Source organism: Neolamprologus multifasciatus, chromosome 12, assembly GCF_963576455.1.
Source record: "Neolamprologus multifasciatus chromosome 12, fNeoMul1.2, whole genome shotgun sequence".
Lineage (NCBI taxonomy): Eukaryota > Metazoa > Chordata > Actinopteri > Cichliformes > Cichlidae > Neolamprologus > Neolamprologus multifasciatus.
The window spans coordinates 290,231-310,515 of NC_140450.1; the positions used below are offsets into that span (position 1 = coordinate 290,231).

The following is a 20,285-nucleotide window of genomic DNA, read 5'->3' on the forward strand; positions in this document are numbered from 1 at the left end:
GTCTGTGCACCAAAGTCCACCTGAGCGGTCACCGCGCTGTTCCTCACATCAACACCAAACTCACCTGGAATACCTGCAGAATAATGTTCATGCCAGTCCTTCAGACACTGAACACAAGCTGGGACAAAGCTGGGACCTCCACCAAAGACCAGAGGCGATGCTGTAGAGCCGAGTCATCCTTTAATGTCCGGAATGAAGGCAGAGCTTCCTTTAGAAACTCAGCGCTCATGTTTCCACAGCAAAAAGTTAAACAAACCTCTATGAAGGTGGAGAAGCAGCACGATCAAAGGTGTCTCATCTGCCTGAGACCAGCAACAGAGACGCGGCTGATCACTGCACTCAGTGGGACATACAGACCACGTTTCGTCTACAAACATCTTCTTTATTAGGACTATTTATTATTACTCGGTCTCTTGAGGTTCTCTCTGGAGCTGACAGTATTATCTAAGACAGCACCGAGGTCATTCCCACAGCAGGGGTGTGAAACAGAAAGCCCGGGGCCCAGGATAACCCGACAAAGATCCAACCTGCTGGTGGCTTTGGAAAACGTAAAGGAGGACATCAATGACATCATCATTGGTGATAGCAGAACCTTTTCTGTAAAGACTGAAAGTGGGCTGTTTGTGGCCCGTGATGTGAAATAAGTAGGGATGCACCGACACCGATACTGGTATCGGGTATCGGGGCCGATACTGTAAAATGTGCGTGTACTCATACTCGTAAAAGTTAACCGATACCATGAACCGATACTAACTTATTTCATAAATCAGAGGGTGGCTTGTCATTTTAGTTGTAGTTTTTTTAGATTGGCCACTAGGGGGACATCCCCTAGAGACAGTGCCAATAGTTCAGTGATATTCTGTTAAATTACAATGTGGAGACTCTGCAATAATTTAACAGAAGTGCTTATTTTTCACTTGAAATTTTTTTGTGGTCATTTTTATTAAGATATTATTTTTTATTGTCAGAGAATAAAATAAAACCTGTCTTCCAATTCATTGCATTTGTGTGTGTGTGTGTGTGTGTGTGTGGTAGAAGTATCAGTTTTTGTACTCTGTATCGGCAAGTACTCAGATCCAAGTATCGGTATCGTATCGGTTTGAAAAATTTGGTATCATTGCATGCCTAGAAATAAGCTCTACAGTCTGTATTTTAGTATAAACATCTGGGCATGCTTTGTGATTTCATCACTCAGGGTGAGTCGTCACGATTTACTCGCATCCTTCCTCAACATGTAGGTGACTCTGTCATCTGTGAGTGTCAGAACCAATTACAAAGTAACTTGTTACTGTAATCACATTTTTAGTAACATAAAGTCAGTAATTACATTCAAGTCCTGCTGAAGTCAGCTGATTTCAGTTTGTGTGGGAGGAGGGAAATGGTGGCGTGGTAACTTTCAAGAAGTGAAGCTATAGACCTGACTTTTATTTTTATTGCAGAAAAGAACAAGCGTGATGGCACGTGGAAACATGCTAACACACCGCTAGCCAAAATGTCAGAGTGATGATGAAGTCTGCAGACCCGAGTCCAGCAGCCAGAGCCTGAACTTCAAAAGGCAGCAAAGGCAGTCAGCCTGGATACATGTTTCTACAGTAGGATCACCGTGACGACCGCTTTAAAGTCTTCTCATCTTTGCTTTGTTTGTATGTAACAACTAACTTGAAGATTGTGTGTGTGTGTCCTCGTTAGGATAGAGATCAGTGTGTGGGACTGTACTCTCAGGTTTGTATTGTTTAGAACTATAATTATCAAATAATGAGTTTTGGGTCATTTTACTGAGTAATGAGTAATGTAATGAATATTATAACAAATTACTGTCTCGGAGCAGTAATTAAGTAATCCACTGTATTACTTCTAAGAAAAATAATGAGTAATATGTTACCTTTTTGAGTGTGTGTGTGTGTGTGTGTGTGTGTGTGTGTTGTAAGGATGTGTGCGAGAGAGAGAGCCTGGATGAATGAGCTTATAATAGAAAGCGCCCTGGCTGCTCAGAGCAGAAGAGGGCAGTAAAAGAAGTCGTAGAGCAGAAGCAGAAGACTGTGAATGTGTTTGCCACACACTCAGTGACCCTGTCAGGATCATATGCACTCATGCAGAGTCAATCCCAGGCGTGGCTATTTTTTATCGTGCATTATTGTTTGGAAGACTTTAGTGTTTCTATAATCTTTTGTCATATTTCCTGGTAGTACTATATAAAACGTGTTACTCTTGTCTTTCTCTGTGTTTGTTTGTTAACATTTCTTTGTAGTATTCTCGTATTTCTTTATAATATTTGTAGTCTTATAGTATTTTGTGCATATTTTGCATTTCTTCACCATTATGGCTTTCTTTGTGGACATTTGGCTTTTTCTAATGTCAGCCCCATTTTTTTTTTATTTTTTTTTTATAGTCTTTCTTTATATTTTATAAGTATTTCTGCATAGTTTAATCATATTTCTTTACAGTATTTTAAATGGCAAATGGCCTGTATCTGTATAGCGCGTTGCTTAGTCCCTAAGGACCCCAAAGCACCATCCACCCATTCACACACTGGTGATGGCAGCTACGTTGTAGCCACAGCCACCCTGGGGCGCACTGACAGAGGCGAGGCTGCCGGACACTGGCGCCACCGGGCCCTCTGACCACCACCAGTAGGCAGAAGTGTCTTGCCCAAGGACACAACGACCGAGACTGTCGGAGCCGGGGCTCGAACCGGCAACCTTCCGATTACAAGAAGAACTGCTAGCTCTTCAGCCACGATCGCCCCGGCATATATTTAACATATATTTTTCATCTTTTAGCTTTTTGTTGTTTATTAGCATGTTTTCTTCTAGGATTTGTTTTCAGTGTTTTAGCATCCCCTTATAGCTTTAGCATGTCTTGTAGATTATTACTATTTTAAATAGAATAGAATAATCCTTTAATTGTCCCACAAGGAGAAATTTGGTTGTAACAGCAGCCAGACAAACACATATACAAACAGCACACAGGACAGAAACATTTTTACATATATAGCATTTTAGAATCTCCTAGTCATTTAGTATTTTGGTCATTTTTAGCTTTTTGTTTTTTTACATTTCTTTAGACTATTTTAATGATTTAAGTATTTTCTGTACATTTGTAGTCTTTTAGCATTTTACAGTAGTATTAATATTTCTTGTGCTTTGGTTCTGTCTTAACATCACTTTGTGGTACTTTATTGATTTTTGTAGTCTTTAACTATTTTCTGTAGTTTTCAAACACACCTGTACTATTTCAGCACGTGTTGTGTATAAACGTGTCTTTTTCTAGCGTATTGTTTTAGCAGCTCTGTAGTGTTAGCATATCGCTTCCCTCTGAACTTCTGGAAACTTTGTTTGGTGCACAAATCAAACAGAAACAGCAGATCTGATTATCAAGAAGCTTTATTGTTGTTATCAGAGTGAGTATAATCATCATCGTCATCATCATCATCAGTCCTGTTGCTATGGGCCTGTGTGCTGGACTGCAGGAGGCTGTTAGCATGCAGCAGAGCCGAGCAGACAGACAGGTAGTCAGACAGACGGGGCAGAGAGGTAGACAGGTGGACAGGTAGTGAGGTAGGGGAACACACAGGTAGACGGACGAGAGGACAGACAGACAGACGGGTGAGGGGACAGGTAGCTATTGTGTTATTTACATACAGGTAGGCAGATGCATTAGAAAGCTTATTGGCTGTCTTCCAGAGGCTCCACCCCTCGCTCATCTGTGTCAGCCAATGCCCTGTGAGGAGGGGCGGGCTCCGCAGGCTGGGGGGAAGGGTGTGAGGAGGATGAGGAGGAAGAGGAGGAGGAGGATAGGGAGAGGGGGAGGTCTGGCGGTTGTTCAGTCTGTAGCCTCCCGTCCCCCTCCGCCTCACCTCCCGTCATTCCCTCCTCCACTTGCCCCCCGCTGGCCCCTCCTCCTCCACGGGACCCAGCAAACTGCAGGTGAGGCAGGAGGGTGGCTGGGGCCTCCTTCTCCCTCTCCCCTGCTGCCTCCCTCTCGCGCCGCTCAGCATACAGCGGGGCCTCCAGGCCGAGGTAGGATGCGCTGAGCTGCCGCAGGTCCAGCTCAAAGGGGCTTCCGCTGGACTGTGCCACCGACTCTGCCCCCTGACTCCCACCTGCTCCACCTGCTCCCCCTTTCTTACCCTTACGGGGATGGGAGGTTGCAGAGGCGGGGAGGCCCTCGGGGAGGAGAGACTGGATCTTTGGGAGCCAACGTTTGCGGACTCTGCGGGCGTTGGTGCACATGTCGGCTGCAATGACGTTCATCTCGCTCTCCTTAAAGTTAGGAGCAAAGTTCTGACAGTACACTGAGGAGGAGGAGGAGGAGGAGGGGGGGGAGAATCTCAATACTTTTAAAATACAATAAAAGGCAGAAATCATGACTCACAGTGTGTGTGTGTGTGCGTGTTCCTGTCTAGCTATCTTTGTGAGGACCGAAATCTGCATTCTACTATACTTGTGAGAACCAGCAGTCACAGAAACATCGACACACACACACACACACACACACACACACACACACACACACACACACACACACACACACACACAGGTCCTCACAGATTTAAAGGCATGTTTGAAGCTCAAACTGTGGTTTTAGTGTCAGGGTTACACTTAGGTTATGGTCAGGTTTAGGGTCAGAGTCAGGCGTTCATCTTTAATGTTAGGGTAAGCATTATGTCAATGAAGGTCCTCACTAAGATAGCTGAACCGGCGTGAGTGTGTGTGTGTCTTACGTTTGACAGTGTTTAACACTCGGTTGTCCAGGGGCTTCCGGCTCGGATCATTGGTGGAGGAGCGGATCCCTGTCCCGCAGCTATTGGCCAGCGTGTTTCTATGGAAACCATAACAACCCAATCAGCACCTATACCAGCTGTAGGTTCCCCTCCCCCTCCCACTCCGAGACGTGTGACTGAGCTGTTATGTAAAGCAGCTGCAGCCGACTGTCAGAAGCTTCTGGAAGATCTCATACAGCCGCGGGTCACATGGTGTCTGATGATGTCACAGCGTCTGGGTCGATAAGCGTTTTAGAGGCACATAAATATGACTGATTGATAAACGTGAGTTTCTGACCATCAGGTTTCACAGCGACACACATCAGGACGAATCCAGACATTCATCAACGCGTGACACACGGGTCATCAGTTCACGTGGTCATTAACGGCGTGGCGTAAAAACGCCTTTCAAAGGCATTTGTATGTCCATGAAACATCAGCAGGTGCACTCTAACGTTACTGTGGCCTCGGGGCTCGGGGGGGGGGGGGTTCTTAAACATCGAACATAATTACAGGCGACTCCCAGGTCAGGTTTGTCAGGACGTCAAATGTCCCACCGGGGAGAGAACACTCTAGATCATATTTACTCCAACATCAAGCATGCATATAGAGCCATGCCCCTCCCCCCCCCCCCCAGACGCAGTGCCAGGCCCACCACAGGGACGGTTCCAACCTGGAAAAGCTCTCTCCAAACCACAGGACTGCTCCACACAGACAGACTGGGACATGTTTGGACACCAGGACCTGGAGACGTTCACAGCATCAGTGCTGGACCACATCGAGTTCTGCAAATGTGACTGTGGACAAACCAAAAACCCTGGATGACCAGCGAGGTCCGCTCACTCCTCAAAAACTGTGACGCTGCCTTCAGGTCAGGTGACAGAGCTCTGTACAGGGCTGCTCGAGCTGACCTGAAAAGGGGGATCAAAAAAGCCAAGACAGACCTCAAAGGAAGCTGCGAGTCCCAGCTGTCCAGCACCAACACACGGGAGGTGTGGCACAAGACATCATCAACCACAGAGGCTGTGAAAGCAGAAAACCTGAGTGTGCAGCTGGCAGAGGAAATAAACAGCTTCTTCACCCGCTATGAAACACCACAACAGCAGCGCTCATCTGCCTCAGCCCTGCTCCCATCCTCATCCTCACCTGGTTCCTGCACCGCTCCACTCACTGTAACGGAGCACGATGTCAGACGTGTGCTCCTAGCAGTGAACCCCAGGAAGGCGGCCGGTCCAGACGGAGTACCTGGCAAGGTGCTAAGAGCGTGTGCCCACCAGCTCATCGTCATCTTCACCAGACTCTTCAACCTCTCACTGGATCAGGCAGCCATCCCATCCTGTCTAAAATCAGCCACAACCATCCCAGTGCCGAAGACGTCTCCCATCTCCGGCCTGAACGATTACCGCCCTGTGGCCCTCACACTGGTGATCATGAAATGCTTTGAGAGACTAGTCCTTCAACACATCAAGGGTTACCTCCCCCCAGAATCTGACCCCCACCAGTTTGCATACTGCACGAACAGATCCACAGAAGACGCCATCGCCATCGCCCTCCACGCTGTGCTGAGTCACCTGGAACAGCGGCAGAGCTACGTCCAACTGCTCTTTGTGGACTACAGCTCAGCCTTCATCCTCATCACCAAACTGGTCACTCTTGGCCTCCCTCCTCTCACATGTGCCTGGATAAAGGACTTTCTCACAAACCGGCCCCAGACTGTAAGGCTCCGCCCCCATCTCTCCTCCACTCACACACTGAGCACGGCTCCCCACAGGGCTGCGTGCTGAGCCCCCTCCTGTATTCTCTCTACACCCACGACTGCAGTTCGACCCACAACAACAATCTCATCATCAAGTTTGCCGATGACACCACGGACTGATGTCAAAGGGAGACGAGGCAGCCTGCAGAGAGGAAGTCCTGAAGCTGGCAGCCCGGTGTTCAGAGAACCTGACACTGAACCTGACATTTTATTTTATATGCTGGAATATGCAGAACATAGGTTTAAACTAGGGGTGGGCGATAGAAACGATATACGATAGAAACGATATAAATTTGGCCAACGATAGAGATTTTGACTATACCGCTCTATCGCGATAGCGCATGTTGATGATGTCATCAAGATGCGCCTGTTTTGGTCGAAAGCATCGCAGCGGCTAAAACCATCATCATCTGCAAATTATGGTGACAGTCACAGTAAAGAGATGAAGCACTTTTGAAATATGAGGAAAGCCAAAAACTGCGCTTCCTCCACTTCAGTAACATTGATTCATTAATGTTGAATTCTCTCCAGCTGCTCTGTTCCCATGTTGTTGCAGTATATTAATAACTAACCTCGTATTGTGGATGAATAATCTCAGTTGTTCTCCTGACTGAAGTTTGGCCCGTGTACAGCATCCTGCTATGTGATTGCATTTGTCCCTGACCACCAGAATCCCTCACGTTAACTTTTATCGAGTGAAACAAAGTTCCCGTTCATCCTCCAGCTTCACTGTGCTAATGTTATGCTAACATAGCTGTGTCGCTAGCAATCACGTAGCACAACATTATCTACCAGCTAGCCCAACTTCAGTAACCCTACAAACGTCACTGCTGTTTAGTTTTCTGTCTTCATTTATGTTGGAAGTGATAGCAGAGCTGTACGATTGAATTAGTTTCAGAAATCTCTCAGTCAGAACATGGTATGAAATGTTTAGGTGGAAGCTAGCGAGCTAACTTCCTGCTAACTTCGAACTCTGTTAAATTTAATAAATTCTGTTTTCATGGATGTTAAACTTAATTGTTACACCCGATAAAGCAGCAACGCTGATGATTTTATTAAAGATTAAAGAATTTAGACCGTTTTTAACTCTTAGTGTTCGTTTGACTTTGGGACCTGAAATAGACGGAGTTTAGGACCCAGATTCCTCCGTGAAGCTCCTCACTACGGCAGCCGTAATGCTCTGACGATCCATCAAACAGTGCGGCTTACCAAAGTTAGACTAAAACATTTTTTAACAGATTTCTGCCAAAATCGGTTCGAGGTCAGTAAGCACAACCAGAATTCATACATAAGGCACACTCTCGATTTTTGAGAAAATTAAAGGATTTTAAGTGTGGAAAACACGTTATACAGAAGAAAAGAATATATCGTGATATATATCGTTACTGCACGTGCTTCAAATTATATCGCGATATGAATTTTAGGCCATATCGCCCAGCCCTAGTTTAAATGTTAAACACATTTCTTCCAGTCAGAGACTGTTGCATAGAATTTGATTTTTGCTTGATGCATAAAGTAAAACATCAGGAAATCCCCGCGTAGCATCAGCTCATCAATGACTTCATAAACACTTCTGTCCACCTGTGCTGAGGAAACACCAGCAACTCAAAGTAATCTCATGTTTGTAGCAATACTTTTAAAACTTTCATCAGATATGTAAGGTACCTAAAAACAGAAAAAATAAATGTTTGATTCTTTAAACTTTAACAGGAAAATCAAATACTTGGATTCAACAAACTTACCTTTAGTTCCTAATCCTGGTTTAGTTAAACCAGCCACAAGGCACCACAACCTTTATGTTTTCTTTAAACTAAGCTGCTGCATCCATGTGACTCACCCAGGTAAGAGCTCACCTGTCAAAGAAGGTTGCTAGCAGCCTCCTGAGCAGCACCTTATGTTTGACTCCAGCACACAGGTGACAGTTCATCAGCTGACCTCGGGTCATGAACACACCTGAACCTGAACACACAAACACAGAGGGGAGCGTGTGTCACATGACGCTGGGTTACAGGTGTCTGAGATACAGTTGGACAGGTGTTGTCCTACCTGCCACCAGCTCCACCTTCTCTCCTGGGTCTCCCTCGGTGTAGAGTGACGGGTGGCACCGATACCCAATCTGACTGATCAGACTGGCGGGAAGTGCCATGTTGTCCCGACCAACCAGCACGCAGGGCCGACGCTCATTAGCCAATGGGAGGGGGAGCATCTCCATCTTCTCTTGGACTGAACCAATGAGAAACAGGGAGGGGAGCGAGTGTCAGGAATCCCAGGAAGTAAAATGACCAAAACTCACCTGTTTGAGTTAACATGTGACATCAGTGGGGCCTGTATGAGCTGAACGTTAACAAGTCCTGTTGGGGAGTCAATGAAGGGACATTAAAAACATAGAAAACGAGCAAAAAGGCGGAGAACCCACAGGATGACGTTTACATAGTCACCATGGTAACAGGACAAAAGGACCCAAAACCTGAACCCCCTCTAACGTCTTACTTCATAGTGTAATCGTCACATATTCACACACACATCATCCTGTCAGTGACTGTGTGATGGCTGAAATCCGTCCACACACTCACCTCATCAGTCTGGTTTGCAGGTAAACATTATGCAGGTATTCATATCATTCATTTCTAAACTTAAGCCTAACAGTGATATTATAAAGTGCACATATTAGCACTGTGTGGGGTTTTTAAATATATTCTTTTATGTTAATTATGTTTTTGTTTCTTTGAGTTACCTGGTTCGGGGAGGTGTTTCCTGTCTGGGTAAAGATGTGACCAGCGGGGCCACCCATGTGCTTGTCAGCAACACGACTGTTTTAGGTTTAGTGTTGTTTTGTGTCTTGTTAGTATTGGTGTTTGTTCTGTTTCCCCTGTTGTGTGTAAACGGTTAGCCTGCTGTGTGTTTGTGTTTAGGTCAGTTTGTGAGTTAAGTTGTGTCTCCTTTGTTTGGGTAGTTACGTTTCTGTAGGTCGCTTTTTCAGTATAGTTATATTTAGCTGACCTCTTTTACGGGCCCATTAATTATATTTTGAACTTTGTCTTTTTAAACTTTTTAGGGGGTAAAATAAAAAAATCCCACTCTGGAGACATTTCTCCTGTGTCCTGTGTGTCTTCGCTGCTCGGCCAAACTCACTGTGTCTTTAAGGATTTGCTAGCTTAGCTTAGCTTGTAGCTGACTCGCTAACATGGCCTCTTCACCCGTTCCTCCTGCATTTTGTTCAGTTACTCCTCAGCCTCCTTTAGCAGTAATGATACTTGTAATAAATGCAGCCTGTCTGGAGCTCTGGAGACTCCGGCACCCTTGAAACACCTGTAGCTAGCCAGGCCCCTGTAGCCGGTGCAGAAGGTAGCGTAGGCCCCGCTAACTCAAGACAACAACTTATTTAGCATGTGTCATTTCTCCTCAGCGTGGCTGGCTCAAATGCTTTTGTAGGGGGGTTCTCTCTAATCACTTTGAAATGGTCAGAAGTGACCAAAGATGAACTGCAGACCTGCTTGAATCAGTTCAGGGCAGCAAACGTATCCTTGGAAACAGCAGAATTGGGTAACCGGAGCCCCTGTTTACAGGATGCTATTTGAATAAAAAAGAAAATGTTTCGCATATTTTTCAAAGGAAGTGGCCGTGTGACTTCTGTTATCAATGACTGCCTTTTTGTTTTACAGGAGGTATTAAACTGAACTCCAACGTTTTACTGCATCCATCCATTCCTCTCAGGGTGGCGCAGGGCTGGAGCCTATCCCAGTCTGTCGCAGGGATGACCCACTGTCACCAACTGCTGGCTCATAGGGGGTCATGTGATTGTTGGGGTTTCTCTGCATTATTATAGGCTGCTTACCCTACAATATAAAGAACCGTGAGGAACTGTTCTTGTTATTTTGTGATGTATAATTGATATTGATTTGGGTGGTGGATAAATACTCACTGTAGGGGTTTCCGGGGTGTCCGTAGATGTGCTGATAGAGTCCGGGGTGTACAGCGTTGCTGTAGTAATCTTCCTCCAGCTCTTCCTCGGTGGGTGGGTGGGATGGGGGAGAGTCTGTGGGGAGGCTGGATCCTCCTGGACTGGAGCGACCCCCGCCTGCCAGCAGGTAGGACTGCAGACCCGGAACCAGCCCTCCACCTGCACTCAGGTAACACAAAGCCGTGCTCCTGGAGGACTGGAGCTCTGCTGCGATGTCCACTCTGAGGAGAGAACCAGCAGGAGAAGATGACATCACAAACCTTCATCAAGGTCCAAGCACTCGTCCACAGCTGAGGGTGGGATCCATTTATCTGGGATTCAAATCTCAGGGATCAGTCACAGGTACAAAGGTCGCCTCATACACAATATCAAACTTCATACGTAGGGTTAGTCAGGCAAAACCTGACAATATCAAAGATCTATCCACTTTGTGACCCTGCACCCTCATTGGTCATCGACTCATCATTCACAAAGTAGACCCTCCCCCCCGTCATCTCCTGAATGAAGTGGGTGTGTTTGTGCCACACTGTCTCCCCCATTGCTGCCATTACAGCGATGTGTTGGATCCACAGCTCAGGTCAGCAGGAAGTCGTCCCATCCGAGGTGAGAGGGGCCTGGAAAGCATGTGTGGGAATTCTCCCTGAAGACTTCCTGCAGTCCTCCACGCAGACGTTAAATGAGCGTGTGATATGAGATAAACACGTCATGTATGACACACACATAAAGCATCATTTGTTCTTTCTTGTCTGGTTACTGAACAGGTGGGCGGTGCTGCTGCGTCTGGACTGGGACGTCTCTGACTCGGTTTGGAATAATCTTTCCAACACTGAGAAAACATTTCCTCACCTGGTCTCCTCTCCTCCTGTTCCTGCTGCTCCTCCGGCCTCCTCCGCAGGAGGCGTGTCAGCTCGCTCCTGTTTGATCCTGCTGACGGCGAGCAGCAGCTCCTCGGGGCTCAACGCCGGCTGGTCTGGACTCACTTCCTGCAGCTGGGGGGCGCCGTGCTGCTGCTGCTGCTGGGCCGTCTGAGTGTCAAAGCCCCCGAGCTCGTCTGCTGAGGTTGTCTGTAAACACCAACGTTTAAATACAGTTACAAAGAGAAGAAAAACACACAAACAGTCTCCTGTGGCAGCTGCAGTTCTCCTGACGTCCACTAGATGCTGCTGTTTCCCACTAACCTCTGTTTAGACCCACCTGTGAGTCACAGCAGAGCGGTGAGGAGGCAGAGGAAGCCTTCATCATCATCAGCTCCATACCGCGCTCCACAATGTTCTGGATCTGCAGGTACCCGGCGGTGTACATGAGCACCAGCTGCTCGCTGGCCGCCATGCTGAGGCGCCCCGTGTAGCAGAAGGACAGAATCTGCTGGAAACACGTCGGCGTCACTGAGGACGGGAGCTCGAACACCGCCTGGGAGGAGGAGTCGGAGGAAGAGGAGGAGGAGTCGGCCGCAGAGCTGAACAGGTCTCTGAAGTAGAGCGAGGAGGCAGCGAGGACCGCCCGGTGCGCCTTGAAGGCCTGACCCTGCACCAGGATGGAGACGTCGCAGTAGTGTCCCAGCAGCCGCTGCTCGTTCAGGCTGCCCAACACGCTGCTGCCGAAGTCGGGGATCTCCACCTGCAGCAGCCCCTCCGACATGGTGGTGGCCGTCGGCTCGCTGAGGTCGCAACGGGAAGTGGACGGCGGTTTGATGACGGTCCTGATGAGCCAGAGCTGGGCTGACGGATGCAGACAGCGGGGCGTTTAGGTGTCGGGGATGCTGCAGAAAGTTCCTCCAAAAAGTCTGAGGTCCATAATGCTGGTGCAGAACAAACAGTGAGGTCAAAGGTCAGCAAGGAGGCGGGGGGTTCAGGTTGAGAAGGAGGTGGTCAATCATTAAGATGCAGATCAGCTCGGTCCAGAGAAACAGCTGAAGAGAGGGAGACAAAAGGAGGAGAGGTCAAACCCTCACGGCGTCTCGCGTGGCCACGTTTAACCCACGCCTGCTCGCCGACACGGCAACAGCAAAACCTCAAACCTGCGGCGCGCCTCTAGAGTCCAACAAACAAAAACACTGAGCGCGCTCAAACACACGGCGTCACAAACATCAACATTCAAACCTGAGAGAACTTTATTTAAACCCATTAAACGCATCGAACAGCCGTTTCATCGAGTCCGTTTAAAAAGCACGTTGGAGATAAATATTCCTTCAGTTTTGTTTTCATTGTAAGTCTGAGTGCAGAGAGAAAAACTGACCACAGGTGTCAGTTCATGAAGCTTTATTATCAGGTAAGATTCAGACGAGTCGTCAGACCTTTAAATGACGTTTGCAGAGAGGAGCCGAGGCGTTCGAAGAGTCTTTGACTTCAGTGTAAAGAACTTTTATTTTGTATAGTCAAAGTGTTCAATATTCAAATTCAATATGGCTAAAAATTGAGCTCTTCACCTTTATTAAGAAGGCGGAGCTTCAGTTTAGAGAAATTTGAGGATTTTGATTGGATGTTGCCGGCATCATCACTGACCACTCTGCTCTGTCACCCAGATGTGGTCACCTCTGGATTGAAAAAACAACATGGTGACGCTGAAGCTTGAAAATACAGTTTTTGTATTATGATGTCACTGTGGCGTCATCAGGTGATCAGAGAGTGACACGACTAATAACGCCAAAGTGACATCATCTCAGAAAGCCACACTGTGGTTGGTTTCTGATGATTCTGTGTCTTTGTCTCGCGACCTTTTCAATGAAGCTGCGTTTAGATATCATTTCAAAATAAGATGCACTTATGACGGCTGCCAAGTGACGAGGTTACATCTCGCAGCTGCCCCTCGGCAAGCTTCCGGAAGTTGATCAATCAGAAGAAAGTGAACGTTTTTGCACACTGTCTGTTGAGTGGTTGGATCTCCAGGTCAGGCTCAAAGCTGTTTGTCTGTGACGTGGAGGTGTGGGTAAATAAACAGGTGAGGTGCAGACAGAGGTGTTTGCTGAGAGTCATGTGATCAGGAGGCAGCGTTCAGTCTGACGCATCAGCGTCAAAAACACTGAGCGAAAGTCTGAGGCTCACAAACACATTCACGGGTGAGTCATCGAGCCGGGTCGACGGACGAGGGGCATCGCGACCGCTTCAGCTGGCGTCTCACAAGAGGGTTCGGTCAGAAATATTTGAGGTGAGGCACCTCGGCACGCCGGGAGGAGGAGCCACAGTGCGGACGGCGTGCTGAGCGCGTCTCCATCAGAGGGCTGTTGTTTCTGAACCAAATGATTCAGAGAGGATGACATATCATTACTGACAAATGTGATCAGGTCATGTAAGGCAGCTGTGAAGCCACGCAGGGTTTTATCTTTCCTGTTTCGTTTTAAGGGTTTACCTTCATCTTTGAGCACGAATCAGAAACGCTGCATTTACAGTAAAGTGACGCCAACGTGTGGGCAAAGCTACGGCAGGTGGGCTGAGAGGAGGGACGCGCTGTTTGAATAGCTGCATCTTTGTTCAGACTGTATATGACTTTCCATCTACAGACGTCCTTTGTTATTCCAAAATCAAACTTCTGCTGTTCTGAATGAATCTGAACTAATGAAACAGCTTCGCAGCTCCAGCATTTGTTACTCCCTGTTTTCCTCTTTTTTCTTGTTTGTTGCCTGAACTTGTCTCATATCTCTTCATTAGTTGGAAAACACTTAATTTGGAAATAAATTCATTAGATTAAATTACACGAACGAGTCGGTGAAAAGCAAATCCAGCCTCTCTGCTGGTGTGATGGCCATGAGCTGCCAGAGGTTGTTAATCCTTCCAAATGTATTTACTGCCAAACCTTCAACCGTGAAGTGCACTGGTCCCTCGCTACAACGCGCTTCACCAGATTTTTTTTGTGCAACTTTGCTTTTTGTTTTGTTTTTCTTACAGCGCATTGTGTTCTGCATCCTGATTGGCTGCAGACCACTGCCAGTCTCCTCCATGCTGTGTCTCCTGTACAGTCCAGCGTTCAGCTCGTGAAATTTACATAAATCTTCGATCCTAGCAGCGTGACTCTGAATTGCTGTACTGTAAGTTTTCTCCCCAGCAAACACAACGATGTCGATGAAACATTTTGCACCGTCAGAGGCTCCTGTGGGAGCACGCAGAGGAAGACGCTCACCATCGCACAGGAAGTTGGACTTCTGCTTAATGCTAAAGGAAGTTAAAAGTTACCGTATTTTTCGGACTATAAGGCACATTAGGCGAAACAAAACAGTCAAACTTTACTCTTTCTTCTTGCTTCCTCTACTTCCGTACCATCGATCCATTGATGTTGAATTCTCTGACAGCTGCTCTATTTAAATGTTCTGGACCTGAAAACAGGGTTTGATCTTCGGTTTCATCCTATAATACTCGACTTATTTTTCTACTAAGGTCTGAACTTTGTGAGAGTTTAAACAAGAGAGAAATGTGTGAAAGTGTTCATGCCTGTCTGAGAAAAGTGTATAAAGTGTGTAGTGAGGTTTTACAGCCTTAAAACATCTATAATCATTGTAAAACATAAAGCTGCTACTTCACCTATTGCGGGTTATTTTTAGAACGTAACTCCTGCAATAAACGAGGGACCGCTGTGACTCAAGCCGTCAGTAAGATTCTATATTTAAGAAACTATATTTACATATTTCATTCAAACTGCAGCTGACTTTCAGCTGAAGGTGTTCCACAGGGATCAGTACCAGGTCCACTGTTGTTGTTAAAGAATGGATGGTGTGTGTATATGCAGATGACACCGCCCTGTATGAAACCTTTAAAATTGTACCGATTTTAACAAAAAGATGGGAACATTTGTTTAGTGCATGAATGAAATGTGCACAATCAGATGTGTTCAGCATCTGTCAGAGTTTCCTCACGTGTTTCCTTTGGTGTAACGTTTTAGGCTAAATGGTAAAAACACTCATGCCACTAACCAGACTTTGGTCAAGTCAGAGATCATTTAATAAACTTATTAATTTAAAGTTTGTTCTAAATTGTTTTTGTTTCTCAGCTTTCCAAAAATGTTGGGAATACAGAGAAACAATGTAACTTGTTACTCTGAATTGTAGCTTTGAGACGTCACCTTGAGCCGACTGTTGTTATGAACTGGCTCTATATGAACTGAATTGAAGATCCTGAGTAGGGATGGGAATCGAAACCCGGTTCTTGTTGAGAACCGGTTCCCACTGTTAACAATTCCTTGGAATTGTTGTCCACGTTGCGGAGCGTCATTTACCTGGCAGGAAACACGGCGCCTAAGCGGCTCAAACGCTCAAAAGTTCATACTTTACGAGAACGGATGACAACAGGGCAACTTGCAATACTTGCAAAGTAGATATTTCATTTAAGGGAGGAAACACTACGAATATGTAAAAGCATTTGCTCACAAAACACGCGATGACCTTAAATGAACGTAGTGTTTTTAATTCCGGACTCGTGAATCTCAACCCAACAGCAGCGGTAACGTTTGCACGTCCTCTCCCGTTAATGCAGGTAAATAATCAACTAACAGTGCAGATTATGTTAGTGCGATCTGCCTTATTACAAACCTGCCATTACTGTGCGTTTAGGTGACCATGATGAGAGACAGAGTCTGGCTCAGATGCTGGCAGTTCTCGCTGCAGTCTACCGTAGCGTCTCCTTTCAGGCCAGGATAGATGAATGTCACCGAGCAGTGACTCAGTTTGTGGTCAAAGGCTTGCACCTATACTTTGTTATTGCTACAGAAGAATATTTATTTTATTATTTTACATTTACAATTTTTTTCCTGGGACCCAGTGACGCCCCATTGAAGAGCCGTAGGCTGTGGATCTCTTAAGATCTCACTGTTGGGTTTGTAAGGCCATGTTACTCCTAAATTTCTCTCTTGTTCAAAGAGAAGATATAAAACAAAGTTCTAAGCTAACGACCTTAGTGTTCTCCTTTTTAAAAAGAATCGATAAAGAATTGAATCGTTAAACAGAATCGAAAATGGAATCAGAATCGTGAAAATCTCATCAGTACCCATCCCTACTCCTGAAGCAGTGTTTGTCCTTTAGTGAGAGAAAAGCTGATGTTCTTTATGTTCCAGCTCAAAGTGTCTGCTGTCCTCCAGGCTAAACATGATGGTGTCTAATATCATCTCCACAGAAAGCTCCACGCTGCTGCAGAGATTTAAAACTGAATGCGTGTCAGTGCTGGGACAACCTCACGGTGACACCTTGTGTTTCGGAGGGTTTTATTTTCACGTGATAACACGATGACGTTTGAGTTCTTAAAGACAAGAACGTCTGTGTCCAATGAGGGGCTTTCAAAGCTTCTCCTGCATGATTTTGCCTGAAAGACTAAACTCAGGGAGCAGAACTCTGTGTAACTGACATAATCATCCATGAACTCACTATAAACAGAGACATGGACCCAGACCTGTGGTCCAGTATAGTCCAACACACTCAGCTAAAGTCCAGCAAACTCCACTACAGTTCAAACAGCCCAGCATAGTCTGCTCAAGTCCAACAGAGTCCTCTGCAGTGCTACAGTCCAGCAGATCCTTGTACAGCCACTATGGTCCACTATAGTCATGTAGAATCCAGCACTGTAGTCCAGAACCGGCCCCTATGGTGCATGAGAGTCAACTACAGTCCAACCAAGTCCTTTACAGACCACTTCAGTTCAGTATAGTCTGCTAAAGTCCAGAAGAGTCCTCTGCAATCCATCGTCAAGGAGGTTCTCCTGTAGTCTATCAGAATCCCACACAGTGCATTATAGTCCACTACCTTTTAGGACAGTCTACCAAAGCCCAACAGAGTCCCCTACCGTCCAACCAAGTCCACCGCACCCCACTACAACCCAGCAGGGTCCAGTACAGTCCACTAATGTCCACTACAGTCATCTACAATCCAGCAGACTCCTCTATACTCTGCTAAAGTCAACCAAATCCTCTGCAGACCACTACAGTTCAGACTATTGTGCTGAAGTCCAGCCAAGCACTCTACGGCTCACTACAACCCTGCAGGGTCCTCTACAGTCCTCTACAGCTCAGGACAGTCACCTGCAGTCCAGCACAATCGTCCCCAGTGGACTGGAGCTCAGGACAGTCTGACACCACCCAGCCGAGTTCTGCACGGTCCCCTGTAGTCCGGCAGAGTTCGGGACAGTCTGCTGACTCCAGGTGAGTCTCAGAGTTGAGCTCAGTGTTTTTGTTGTTTACGGAGCAGCAGACAGACAGACAGCTCAGAGTGAGGAACAGAGTTTGACAGAGCGACAGACAGACAGGTTAAACAGACAGTTTCAGAGTGCCGGGACAGACAGACAGCAGAGAGACAGCCAGAGGAGGACGGATGTCAGACAGAGAGACACCTCCTTACCTCCTCTCTGCTCCTCTTCCTCCTCTGCTTCTCCTCCATGCAGCAGGCAGGACGGCTGGCTGGGAGAGGTTTTCTTCTTCTCCTGCGCTCAGTCAACGCATCGTCTGGTGTGTCACAGGAGGGGGGGAGGGAGGAGAGGGAGGCAGAGACACAGCAGACAGCCGAGGAGGAGGAGGAGGAGTCATCTGAGGACAGCGAGGGAGCTAATGCGGCTAACTGCCCTGCAGAGGACGAGAGAGAGAGGGGCGGGCGAGCATGCATTACATAGAACACGCTGCAAGGTTGAACATTACTCATGAAACTCGCTAAAAACACACATGTAGGCTGTCACACACACTGTCACACACACATCACTGCACAGTGTGTGTGTGTCAGTGTGTGTGTGTGTGTGTGTGGCATGACTTGGCCAAATGCACAGCGCTGCATTGCAGTGCTGAGGCTGAGTTGGCATGCCGAGTACATAGCGTGCATACTGCGACTGTGTGCCAGGCTGACACACACACGCTTATATCGCTGTCTCTGTGAGGACATCTGCTGTATGTACAGCCACCCACAGCCCCTGATCCTGACCCCCAAACAAAGTTTGAACAACCACACAGTCCTTTAAAGGAGCGTGACACACAGAGGCCGAAGGGTCCTCGCTCTGATGGTGAAACAGCCGTGCTTGGTCCTCACAGCGATAGTCACACCAGCACACACAAACACAAAGCAGCAGTTTTGCAGCCTCAGCTTCCATCAACACTTACAGTTTCTAACACGAGAGAGAGACAGCTACTGTAGAGAGACAGACAGGCCTGGTGTCTGTGTTTAATGGGTGGGTGGATGCTGAATGTGTGAGGGAAGGGGAGGAGGAAGAGGAGGGGGTGCTAAGGCTAAATAAGGATTCGTACAGTAGCTCTGTGTGTGTGCGTGTGTTTGTTCATGTCTTTCTGTGTTTATGTAGACATATTGTGGTTGAAATCTGTCCTGCTGAGGACTTTCCTGCACTGTGAGGACATTGTTTGGTCCTCAGCCCTACAAAGGGTCACCTTCAGGGTCAGGTGAGTGGGCCTGCTACCTGCTGACGTACAGACTCTGTGGTCTCCAGCATTGGTCAAGGGTCTCATCTTTGTGCTGCAGTTCTTAGAAAAACTCCATCTGCTTGTTCTCAGTGTCTCCAGCTCTGTAACAGCTCTGCTCACAAGCAGCATGTCTCTAACACCTCACTGTGTCCGACACCAATGTGTCACTAGGGCTGGGCCATATTATACCGTTCACGGTAATACCGGTGCAATGTTAGGCAACAATAAAAAATGAAATATCGTGATAGAATAGGGGTAAAATGCGCCTGCGCACGTGGCCGAAAAAGCATGGCGGTAACAGAGAATGAGAAGGGGGAAACAGATGAACCAGAATTGGTTTGTAAAAATGCTGCAACTTCAGTGATGTGGAACTGGTTTGGTGTTTGTCCGTCAGATACACAACAAAGCACATTTTTTTGTACAACATGCTAGCGGCCGTCGTTATTGCTGTATTTGTCAGACTAAGGTGCTCGTAAATCTGGGAGGAATCTGGGTCCTAAACTCCGCCAGCTTCAGGTCCCAAAGCCAAACGAACACTGCAGCATCACTGAGATTAAAAACTGTCTAAATTCTTTCATATTTGATAAAACGATCAGCGTTGCTGCTTTACCAGGTGTAACTGTGAAGTTTAACATCCAGGCATCCATGAAAACAGAAGTTTAACAGAGTTTAATTTAACAGAGTTAGACGTTAGCAGGAAGTTAGCTCGCTAGTTTCGCTAGTTACCTAAACATGATATGTTCTGACTGAGTGATTTCTGAAAAAATTCAAGCGTACAGCTCTGCTGTCACTTCCAACATAAATGAAGACAGAAAACTAAACAGCAGTGACGTTTGCAGGGTTACTGAAGTTGGGCTAGCTGCTATATAATGATGTGCAACGTGATCGCTAGCTACACAGCTATGTTAGCATAACATTAGCACAGTGAAGCTCGATAAAAGTTAACGTGAGGGTTCCTGATGGTTAGAGACAAATGCAATCACATGGCAGGATGCTGTAAACGGACCAAACTTCAGTCAGGAGAACAACTGAGATAATCCATCCACAATAAGAGGTTAGTCATTACAGTTTTTGCCCGTTGCTTGAACACATTTTGCAAAACTTCGCTCATTGTGCCAAAACTCTAAACACAAGTAAACATGACACAACACTGGGAAATACCATTCACATCTGTGCCAAATTGAAACTCTGCTGTCAAAACCTAACATTCCTTTGTCAAAATGTAACTCTGTTGACAAAATGACACATACTTGCATCATATGCAAACACTTACAGATCAGGGTGAACACACTAGTCTACTTTATATAAAACACTGCAGCCTTTGATTTTCATTGTTTATTCAGAAGGCATATTTTCAGGAGACACAAACAACCAAAAAAGCAAATAGGCCTACTCAATATTGTACATTGCAGTACCATGAATTCAGATAAAGCAAA

At 46.5% G+C, this 20,285-nt stretch overlaps 1 protein-coding gene across 1 annotated transcript; it reads right to left on the reverse strand.

Annotated features, from left to right (window-relative positions):
* Positions 1 to 3,365: 3,365 nt before the first annotated feature.
* LOC146506015 (nucleus accumbens-associated protein 2-like) lies at positions 3,366 to 18,986 on the reverse strand. The gene is made up of 8 exons (XM_085180258.1): positions 17,789 to 18,986; positions 11,674 to 12,388; positions 11,326 to 11,543; positions 10,441 to 10,700; positions 8,565 to 8,741; positions 8,372 to 8,477; positions 4,724 to 4,821; positions 3,366 to 4,294 (listed from the first exon to the last, which is right to left on the reverse strand). Exons 2-8 carry the CDS (start codon positions 12,115 to 12,117, stop codon positions 3,666 to 3,668), a joined length of 1,932 nt encoding a protein of 643 aa, XP_085036384.1. The 5' UTR covers positions 12,118 to 12,388; positions 17,789 to 18,986; the 3' UTR covers positions 3,366 to 3,665.
* Between the last annotated feature and the right edge of the window lie 1,299 nt (positions 18,987 to 20,285).